At 40.7% G+C, this 11370-nt stretch overlaps 1 protein-coding gene across 11 annotated transcripts in view; it reads right to left on the bottom strand.

The window, feature by feature from the left end:
• The window catches only part of NF1 (neurofibromin 1), a 252402-nt gene that overhangs the window by 200817 nt on the left and 40215 nt on the right, over positions 1-11370 (bottom strand). For 7 of the 11 annotated variants that reach the window (XM_069089859.1, XM_069089863.1, XM_069089862.1 and 4 more), the window contains exons 2-4: positions 7875-8018; positions 6127-6222; positions 3769-3959 (exon numbers count right to left, since the gene is read on the bottom strand). In XM_069089859.1, coding sequence (XP_068945960.1) covers positions 3769-3959; positions 6127-6222; positions 7875-8018 — 431 coding nt within the window. The remainder of the gene's footprint in view (positions 1-3768; positions 3960-6126; positions 6223-7874; positions 8019-11370) is intronic. The other 4 variants (XM_069089864.1, XM_069089866.1, XM_069089861.1 and 1 more) reach the window with 3 other exon arrangements.

Raw genomic sequence — 11370 nt, 5'->3', positions numbered from 1 at the left:
ACACACACACACACACACACACACACACACACACACACACACACCCTCTAAATGGAGAGTGCTTTTCATGCCTTTTGCTTGAGGTGAGAATTGTGTTGCTTGCCCCAGGAGAAAAAAAACAGCCCTAGTCCTGGCTCTGCAATGAACTTACTTGGGCCATGTTTTGGCCCTGAACATGACAACATCAGAGGGTGCCCCTTCTCTCTCACCCAATAATAACTGAAAAGGCAAAAGACTGTTTATTCTGCAAATACAGTTGAGTGAACGGTGCTGCCTCTTGGCATTTCAAAATAAGAGATGGCCCTTGGACAGCTCCTTCTAACTGGCTAAGTCAGGCCAGTGCTGAACATGCTTCATTTCCAGACAGTTCTCCCAATGCCAGGAAGCTGATTCTATCATAGAAATGCTGCCACATCCTCTAACCATGGTAGTGATTCAAGTAACTCTACACTTAAGTGGAATAAAAACACAAATTAATTATTCTTCTGCATGCAAAGTACACATCAGGCTCCCTTCAAAGACAATCTTTAGTTGACTAAAAAAAGTCATCCTAGAGCTATCCAAGGTGTCATATATTTACCTGCTGCTTATAGTACACAAGATAACACATGAATTTTTACTGGTTCTCTTATCTTTTTGTACCTTCAAGGTGACATCAGCTCTGAATTCTATGCTTAGCTAATAACAGCCACTTAATTGTTTGACAAGTTACCCCCAGAAAAAGGGGGTGTTGTCTGAGAATATTTTTATCATCTTGCTGTACTTCAATTCAGCCAGCGGCTCAGAATTATTATACAAAATATTCAGTAATCTCTTGAGAGGAAGTAGAGCAGCACAGGGAACTTCCAGGGTGGAAACTCCCTTCCCTGATGAAGAGCACGAGCCACTGGTCATTTTAACCTTAGTGGGCTGCCTTGTGCAACACTATGTTAAGTGACTTTTGCTCACGGTCACAGGGTCATAGATGTCAGTGACAGGACTTCAATCTGGGCGTTCCTGACCCCTAAGACAACTTCCCATACTCAACCGCTGCTACTGCTCTACAAATTATTATGATTGTTCTTCTCTTGTTAAATTTAAAAACACTTTTTAAAAAGCAAGCTAGAGGTAATATGTTGATGATTTTATATACAATCTTTTACATTATTCTGTATGTTGAAATTAGTGCCAATTTATAATTTTAATTTAAAAATTGGGAAAAAATTAGAGAATATAGTTCCTAATAGAACATTAATCTATCATGTAATTATTCATGGCAAACCACTCCAGTACTTTTGCCAGGAAAACCCTAAATGGGGTCACAAGAAGTGTCAGATGTACAGAAGGCTTTGGACTGAGCTCACAAACCCAAGATGGTGATGAACACACCTTCAGCACCATGAGGCAAGGGAAAGGGAATAAGCACAAAGAATCCAACAGAAAGCCAGCCCTGAGCAATGCTGGTCTTGAACAACAGGGAGGTGGATCTTCCTGCCATGGCAGGAAGGGAGCCAGGGCAGCCCTGTGGCAGAAAGGCTAGCCCCAAAGGCAGGTAGAGTCACCTGGATCTGCTCAAGATGCTGCTTTTTTATATGTGGCAGGGTTCAATAAAGGGAAATAAATGACTTTTTAAAAGAATAGCAGAAAGCCAAGAGAGGTGGCCTAGTCCTCTGGGTTAATGATATCAATATCTCAGAAGACGTTCTGATTGGTCTTAACAAGTCAGATAAAAATGAAAGCAACTGTGAAGCCAACTCTTTCTTGAGGAGAAGAAAACTACTAAATTTTAATAAAACTGCTTTATCTCAGATTAATTTATCCCACCCAAGCCCCTAGGCAGGTGCCCAGCTAAGCCTCCACAGGACTATATGGAAAAGAGAGTACTTTGCAAACCTAAAACCATCTTCCAGAAGTGAATTACGAATGTGATTCTGATTCTGGTGAGTTTGATGAAACAAATCTCCTTCGAGTGTCCAGATCACACACCCTCTGCACATGCTTCACTTAGATCCCAATAAGAAAGCCAGTGACCAAAAAGCAGGCTAGCTAGCATCAAAGACTTAAGCAAAAGATTCCAGGTCGCTGCTGGTAGCACCACCCTCAGTCCTTTGTCCGAGACTGGGGATTCTCCACTTCTGCTGTGCCTTCAACCCCTCTGGCATCAGATTGGGAGGAAGAGTGTTTTTAAATACATAAAAATGAAATATGTGATTTACAAAGGAAGCCAACTGTATTGAAATACAGTTATCAAAATTTATTTAAAAAAAAACAACAACTATACAGTAAAAACTTTTACCCTATACCATCTACTGAAAGAACATAATAATTGATGCTAATAATGACTTCCCTCATCAAGAAAAAGTTAGGTACATTAGGAACGACCAAAAAAAATGCAGTAAAGTATGATACAGTTCAGAAAAGGTCAAATGAAATCCTAATACAGAAGAGCATTTATTAATCATCTCTTTGGTGCAAGGCACTGAGCTCAATGGTACGCTGGTCCCTGCCCCCAGGAAGCTGACACTCTACTAAGGAAATGGAGGATTTACACAGAACATCTAAGAGTTCCCGAACCTAAAGGGAGGCAGGAAAGGCTTCCCATGGGAGAGGGCACCTGAACTGAGCCTTAAAAGAAACTGTGATTCCAAGAGGTAGCAATAAGAGATTAAGTGAATTTCAGGCACACAAGAAAACAGCTGTTCAAAACAACTCATTCATTCCCTGAGGAATTCAGGCAGATGAGAGTTTACTATGGAGCTTCTGAGGAATACAGGCCACTAAATATTATTTAAAACAACTACTGCCCTCACAACAACTTCATCTGGTTGTCTTATTTTAATTAAATGGAAAATATTAGGGGCAGCTAGGTGGTGCAGTGAATAGGGCACAGGCCCTGGAGTCAGGAGAACCTGGGTTCAGATCCTGCCTCAGAAACTTAACACAAAAAAACTAACAGTGTGACCTTGGGTAAGTCACTTATCCCCAATTGCCCTCCAAAAAGCAAAAAAAAATTTTTTTAAATCAAACCCAATATTGCCACATCCTCCAGAATCTCCATTGTGACCATGTGGATAAAAATGATGTTTCCATTCTTTTTTCCCCCTAAAAATTCTCACATTTAGGCAGAAAACGACCATAACATCAAAGTAGCAATACTAACTTGAGAAAGAAATTGGATTCTTGTATAAAGTTTTTCACTATTCAAATTAAATTCACAGATGCCTGGACATACCATTCTCCTGCTCAGAAATCTCTGAGGTATTTCCTATTTATTGCCCCTAAGATAAAATACAATCTTCTTCATTTGGCCTTTAATATCCTCTCCTGTCTGGCTCAAGTGCCCACTCCTACACCACATTCCCATATACCCTCAATGGACCAGCTGAACTGACCCAGTCTGGAACGGTATCCCCTCACTGCTGCCTTTTGAGAGCCTAGACATTGGCTTCAAGACTCAATCCCAGCGCCATCACCTTCCAGAGCCCTTCCCTAATTGCCCAATTGTTAGTGCCCCACCCATAAAGCTATTCTGTATTGATTTTATGTGCATTCAGTATTTACTTCTCTGCCTATGTGCTGTCATCCTCCAGCAGAACAGAAGCTCCCTGAGGGCACGAGCTGTTCCCGTTTTCTCGGTATGGGGTACCTGGTACAGTATCTGGCACACAGACGGGGATTAATAAATGTTTGCTGAAGTGAATGACTTTAGATCAGAGCTAGCCTTCTGCAAAGACACACCATATACTTCATTCATCTCTGTCTGAAGCCCATGTTACTCCATACACTGACCTGGTAGAAATGCGACTGAAGACAGCGTTGAAGTTATTACAGCTGAGAGAGAAGAGGACCCCAGAGGCTGAGCTCCGAAGTTCAGCTGCATGCTGGTTCCCTTCTCGATAGGTGTGAATGAAATGGCAAATTTCTGGCAGCAACTGCTTGACCAACATTGTTTCATCTAACCTCATTGTGTCCTTTGGCTGCTGAAATGAGAGCAAGACTTACTGGCTTGTTTCAATTTCCACGTAGTAAAAATACCTCGTACAGAGACAATGTAGAACAGAGATGCCTCGGAGACTTTGGTGGGACCACTAGTAAGCAAGCACCCTTCTGAGCCAAGGCCTCCACAGCAGTTCAGACCCTGGGCCATCACTGCCCAAATGTTTAGAGAGGCAGGTACACAAGATTAATTGCAAAATCTATAAGTAATAGAGAATAAAATTAGTTTTCATTCTTGTTCTGCTACCAGCTCCAATTAAATCCCTCTGCTAAGTACTCCTTAAACCTCACCAAACTAATAGAAAGGTGTTTTCATCAGAGCAAGATGATAATTTTTCATCATTCAAGCTAAGATAAATGAATCTCTTACTAAGAAACTGTTAAGTGATGGAAGCATTGACTCTGACATGAATTAATCTCTTTCAAGTCACCCAAACTAAAATTTGGGAATTAAGAATGCCAGTCAGGCACAAGGACCAATATCATGAGATTTCTCCAATAGAGTTCATTAAATCATCAAAGGGAAGAGTGGGGAGTTGGGGGTCCCTTTCATTTGACTAACCTAAGCCTAGTTTCAAGTATTCCCTCAGAAGATCATCACTAACCACAATGTCTTGATAATATTTGGCTCAGTTTTAAAGCAACTGCCCCAACTTGCTTTTAAGCAAGTCTCCATCTACAAAGGCAAATCTCAATGTATTCCACAGAATCACTCAGGTAATTTAAGAGAATTCAACACCACAAACTAATGCTTTTTAAACATGTAAATTAAAGTTCTTAAGTAACGTATATGCAAGGTGCATCACACATCTGTTTCTATTTCCATTAAGTTTTCCCCAAGACAGCAGCATGAAGTGGCATTGTACAATGATCAGTCAGGAGGAGCAGAATTGCAGTGCTTTGTCACACAGCACCTCAGAAAGGAACCCTGGGCAAGGCACAAGCCTACAGTGCTCCCAGGGACCTCGCTAAGGTTCTAACTCACAGATGGGCTCCCCAACACTGTCACAGATGATTAAGGCTCAGTCTCCTGCTGAAATAAGCCATATGTATGTGTACACACACACTCATGGGACAATGTGTCATGTACTAGTCAGTAACACTGGCCATAGTTTTTTAAAGTTCCTATCTACTGGTTCATAATTATTGAATATATATGATTACAGAGAGTGACTAGTGAAGAGAAAATTCTAAATAAGAGATCAGCCAAAAGTCCTATTTAGCTCTGGGACTTTTTTTTTTTTTATCTAACTCTAGAAAGTGTTTTGTAAACCAAAAATTCACTAAATGATAATAACACACATTAAAAATGCGTTTCTTTAAACACAGATGTACCCAATTAAGTAGAAATGCACAACACTGTGTTTCAAAGTAACAAAAACACTTGAGAAGCACTCATTTAAGAAGGTACAAAGCTGTGAGGCTTTCCCATCCCATGCCCTACTCTACTCCTCTCCTCCATTCCAACTCCATATTGAGAGTGGACAGCATTAATAGGCAGCTTAAAAAAAAAACAACGCTGGCCCATTTTCTAAATCTGCTGGTTGCCAATTTGAGAAAGAGGTAAATTATATAGATTGCTTTAAATCCGACTTGCGTAGGGTAATCAAAAATGTCGATATCCTAAAAGTAGAAATTAACTGACCTTCTACTCAAACATAAAAAAAAATATAATGGTCTATATAACAATTCTGAATATTAATAAAATATCTTATTTGAACAGATTTTAACAAGATCACAGTGAAAAATTTAACATGGTGATCTTTGCCATTCTATTTTTAAATACAATAAACAAACTCATTTCTTTCAAAAATTAATAAAATAAAATGCTGACATCTTCACAAAATCTTTCCCAAAAGGCATAAATCTTTTTTAAAGAGAAGAGAAAAGTAGGTCAATTTTTTGTTTTGCTAACCCTGGTAAGTATTCTAACCATACAAAGAAAACAACTATTATCTAATTAATGTGCTAAAGGCAGGAAAATTATTTCCCATTATGTACATCAAATATATGACCTGATCATTTCAGTTAACAAAATTTAAGTGCAATTAAGGTGTTCTAAGTATAAAGATATATCACTTTTCTCTGTATGCAGACCTAACACATTTGAATATAGCTGATCAATTTGAAAAGTAAATTCACAAAACTTACCAAGTCACTTACCCCAGCAAGGCATTTTTCCAGTGTATCCAAAATAATTAACTGAGAGAGATATAAATTTTTTTCAGCAGTTTCTCCAAATATTCTCTGAAAGGAAAAATATTTGTAACACAATTTTAACAATGACTCTCCCCAGCCTACCAAGTCTAAAAAATGAGATGTTCAGTCAAGCAAAATTAACGCTCATCCCTTTAATATATGAAGGACTGAGTTTAAATATTATGTCAAAAGTAAAAAATATTCATTTTCTCCCAGTTCTGGCAAAAGATGACACACTAAGAATAATGTTGGGATTTAAAAGAATCATCCATTCTGCTGACCCTAAGATTTTCTTCCTCTTTGTGTTTACAAAATTAGTTCCATTTTGGCCTTAAGGTATATGTTTAACCTGGAATCCTGACATCAACATCTTCTATTTAATCCCATTTTCACCACACACATAATAAAGACAAAATATTTCACTGCAATAAACTATGATACCACCAAGTATGACAAATTCAAGTGGTCACATTCTTTGGCCTAGCAGCTAGTGACAACCTGCCATCAACCTGCAGGAGGATTTCATTCATTTAACAAGTACTCAAATACAAATGGGTCCATTCACCATCCTAACTGTTATGGTGAGTAGAGATGTCTGGTGACTGAAAAGCTACCATTCTGATGGGAAAAGGCACATGACAGTGATCAGAAACAATATAACACATCCCCCCCCAAGGGGAAAATAATAGCCATGCCTTGCTTTGAGCACTAGAAGGGATCGTTAAAGAGCCAAGGCTAAAAAAAATGTCTGTAGTTACATATGTAAATGATAAGAAGTGAATTAGTTCACAAAAATTTTGGTGAATTCTTTCATGAAAAAAGTGAAAACTACCACTCTCCTAATGTATTTGGTTCACATTTTAGGATTTTTACATTAGAGTTTGCTTAAAAAACCAAACCCTTCACACATATGTATCACATCTTTCCTGGTTCATTCATAACCAAAGTATTAGACTGGAGTAGACTGGGGAAGCTTTTTCGAACACAAAAGTTCTAAGTTAGGTCTGAAGGAAGTGCTGAAGTAGCAGAAGAGATAAGAAGAACTGACTGGAGAGGTGAGAATGCTGGCCAGGCCCCAGAAAAGAGGCTGAATGAGCAAGCTGGGAACAAGGGCAGAGAGCAGCTGAGAGGGAGCAGCGGAGTCTTCTTGCAGACTGGAGAGAGCTGATACAAGGTCTGGAATGCGGGGCAGAGGGAGCCGATTTCATCAACTGGGCACCAGGGGAATGACATCATCAAAATGGCACTGAAGGCAATGATCCTGGCAGCTGGGCCCTTCAGCCTCGTGAAGGATCTGGTGTGAGCTCCAGGGTGAAGAAAGAAAAGCTCACCATGGGCCCATGGAGATCAATACTGCACTGCCAATCTAGAATATTCTATTTCATTCATTAGCCATTTAAACCAGATTTTGCTCCCACTCTGATAGTTTTTAAATGTGCACGCTTAAAGTTCCAGAGAATAAAAGATTTTAAAATATATTCAGAAAAGGTTAGCAATAAAATCTCTGCATGTTCTTGAGTATCCTCTTTGTTAATATACAGAGCCAATGAAAACTTTAAATGAAAGAAGGGGGGGGGGGAGTGAGAAGAAAGACTAACTAAACTTTCTCCAGTGCAAGTTAGGAGATAAAGTACTTCAAAATTGTGCCATGATTAACATTCCAAAATACCCCCAGTAAAAACAGCAAATCAAATACTTACCATATTGTTAACATTTTTTAAAATATTGGTGAGGCCACTTATAACCAAAGAAAACTTGTATTTGGAAATGTTGATAAGACACTCCTTGTTGTGTTCAGTGCTGACTTTGGTGTGTGTAGTCTGCTGTCCAGCTTTAATTGGAAGCTAAAGAGAAAAAAAAATAAGCTAGCATTGGTCATTATGGTTAACTACAATTTCACTGAAAATCATGAAATTTTACTCAGGAAAAAAAATCACAAACAAGTTTTTTCCTTCAGCCTCCCATTCTCTGAATTTGAACTATTGTTCGGCCCCATCCCTTCCACTGTTCCCTGCTCTATCATGAACAACCTTCCCCGGTTCTCAGACCTCTTCCTCACCATCTTCCTGTACTCACTGAGACTTGGCTTTCCCCAGAACACACGAAACCGTTGGCCATGCACGTCCTTACACTGAGTCATTCCCATTTCCTTCACTACAGTCTATGATGAAGACATGAGCCTTCTCTCCAAGGGCCTTGAATCTGTTTCCTCCACTGCACCTACCATCAGATTTTTCTCTCTCTCTCCCCTCTCTCCCACCCTCTATGTACTGCTCCTTCTCTGCTCCCCATCAACACTTGTTGTAAACTCCATCCTTAAAAAAAAAGTTCCCTTGACCCTAGGCTCCCACCAAGTTAAAGGATCACATATCTGTAGCTGAAGGTTAAATGACTATGCCCACTCTGGTGGCCACAAAAACTGAGCAATCTGTCCACATGACAAAGCACTCGTATGTGCGGATGAACACTGGGAAGGTGACATGTACATAACTGGAATTCAGTGGAACAATGTCAGTTACTTAATGTCCCTATGTATCATTTTACTTCATATCATAAAAGAAGGTCTGACAGAGTAGATAGGGTAAGAACATCCAGATTCAAAATCTGTTTCAAACTTTAGGAGGGGAATGGGCAGACTGTACAACAGCCCTGGCTCACTTCTTCTGGGGGGAAGACTCCCCAAGGGGCCACTTCCTCCTCATACCTGCTATTCAAGGAGGAGGCCCCATCAGAAGACACCCTCCTCCTTGGGCAGTTTGCCCACTGCACCATCCCATCAGAAGACACCCTGCTCCTTGGGCAGTCTGTCCCCTGCACCAGCTCCGCCTTTTTCTGGAGCAGGCTCCTTCTGCCTCTCCCTCACCCTTGCAGCTCCCTTTTAGCTGTGGTCTTTCCCCATTAGAATGTCACCAGCTAGAGGGCATATACTGCCTTTCTTTCTCCTTCTATCTGTATTCCTACTGCTTATGAGAGAGTGCCTGGTAGAGAGAAAATGCTTCAAAAATGCTTGGTGCTGGACTCTCAAACTCTTAAGATCAAAGGTCCCTTCCAGTTAGCTCTCAATCCATGAGCATTTTTATGCCTCAGAGAATTAAGGCTCAAATGAGAAAATGATCAGAGCTCTGCACTAACTTGAGAGTGCCACATCCACACAAGTTATAAATTAAGCCCTTTTCTCATCCTCAAAACTCCAAACTCCCTTAACTGTGGAGAACTAACATTACCCACAGTAAAATGGGGACACCCAGAAAGCTAGTATGTAAGAACTCGTGTTTCCATTTTTTCTCAGTGTGTTGGCTACAAAGAGAAGGCTGCGGCTCTATGTCCAGTACTGGGGACACAGCAGGCACTTAAAATGCATGCTGAACTGGAAGCTGACCTAAGCAAACAACTCAAATGTACAACTGAAGTCCATAGACCTGCCACCCTTTGCTAATAGCTGACAGCTCACCAGGTTTGATGGCATTTTTGACTTTTCAAACTTGACATATTTTCTAATATACTAATTAAACTGTATTTCAGGACAAAATCAAAATTTTCTTGCAATCTCATTAATTTTAGCTAGTAAGATCTCTAGCTTGGTATTGTTACTGACTCAAAATGCAAATATTTCAAAGAATGACAGGAGTCAGCACAAGAAGGCCAAACAGATATTAAACACGGCAATGTGAACAGTGGATAGTTTGTTTCTAGTTCTGCTTAGAAAATTCTTCAAAATGTCAAAGATTCATTTTTTCCATTATATGTAATTCATTCTGTTGTTAACAGGCCCCTTATACTCAACTGGAAAAATGAATCTTACTAAAATTCACCTAATAAGAGTTTCATCTAAAAATCAAAAACAAGCAATAATCTAAGGCCAACAAAGACCATCTATTATGTTATCTTTAGATACCAATTCACACGGAATGGAATAGAGAGAGAATATGGCAGCTTTCTATTACACTGCTAAATTTTGTTGTCTCCCACAGTTAACCCTCAAGATTTATTATGCACCTCTGTGTCAGGCCCAGAGCTAAGCACTAAGGGCACAAAGTAATACAAAAACATGGTTGTGACTCTCAAGGAGATGACATTCAAACGGGAATAAGTAGGTACATACAAGAAATATACAAAACAGACCCAGGGCAATGGGAAAAGAGTGGGCATTAGCATGGGGGGGGGGGGGGAAGTCTTCCTACAAAAGGTGGGGGTGAGGAACTTTGTCCCTGAAGTTTGGATTCCAACAAAGAGCCCCACTCGAGGACCCAGAGGGCCACATGGGGCCTAGAGGCTGCAGCTTCCCCACCCCTGAGTTAAGCCCTGAAGGAAGTCAGATCAAATCAGAGGCAGAGGTGAGGAGACAAGCCATTCAAACCAATGAAAGCAAACAAACATGGAAATCCAAAGGAGATGGGATAGCAGACATTGGTGTGTCATTCTGGAGGAAGCCCGCCAGCACTGCTGGACCCCACAGTGAGCTGTGGAAGAGAACAGCATATAAGAAGAGCAGAAAGGCAGGAAGGGCCCAGGCTATAAAGAGCTTTTCACACCTGAAAGAGGAGTTAATGCTTGATCTGGAAGAAATAGGGAGACACTGAAGCTCCCAGAGGAATGAGTGGGAAGAGGGAGGACAGGGCAGGGGAAAGGGAAGGTGGTAGTGACCTAGCTAGACCTCCACTCCTGGGCAACTTCATGGAGCAGGCATTGGAGGGGGAAAAGACCTGAAGCAGTTAGACCAATGAGAAAGTTACTACAATGGTCCAGTTCCACAAGAGGTAATGAAAGCCAGAACAGGGGTTGGGACTGGGCCAGTGGAGAGAAGGGAGTGTATGCAAAAGATGTCATGAAGGCTGAAACAAGATATGCAAATGCATGATGATACCAACATTGTCTGTCTGGGGCACAGGGCCGATGGTGACAATATTAAGGACAATATTAAGGACAATATTAAAGACAATATTAAGGAAATCAATTCAGAAGAGGAAAGCATCTGTCCCTGTTGGCTGAGGAGCCTAAAGAACCTCCAGCTGGGAGATGCTTCAAAAAGGCAATGAGTTAACCATGACAGTAGCTCCAGAGAAGCAAGGCCTAGAGACACAGAGGTGGGAATGACTTACGCAAAGAGAACTGGCCAATGGGAGCTGCTGAGGCAGATTGAGGGGCGGGGTTGTGAAGCATCTCCCAGCTGTTTGCGTCACTCTAGAGCACGGAAGA

This window comes from Petaurus breviceps, unplaced genomic scaffold, assembly GCF_028583685.1.
Source record: "Petaurus breviceps papuanus isolate PSGF00001 unplaced genomic scaffold, PetGlider_PUasm1.0 186, whole genome shotgun sequence".
Classification (NCBI taxonomy): Eukaryota; Metazoa; Chordata; class Mammalia; order Diprotodontia; family Petauridae; genus Petaurus; species Petaurus breviceps.
The sequence above is the reverse complement of the archived record's forward strand: the minus strand, read 5'-3'. Positions and strand labels throughout refer to the sequence as shown.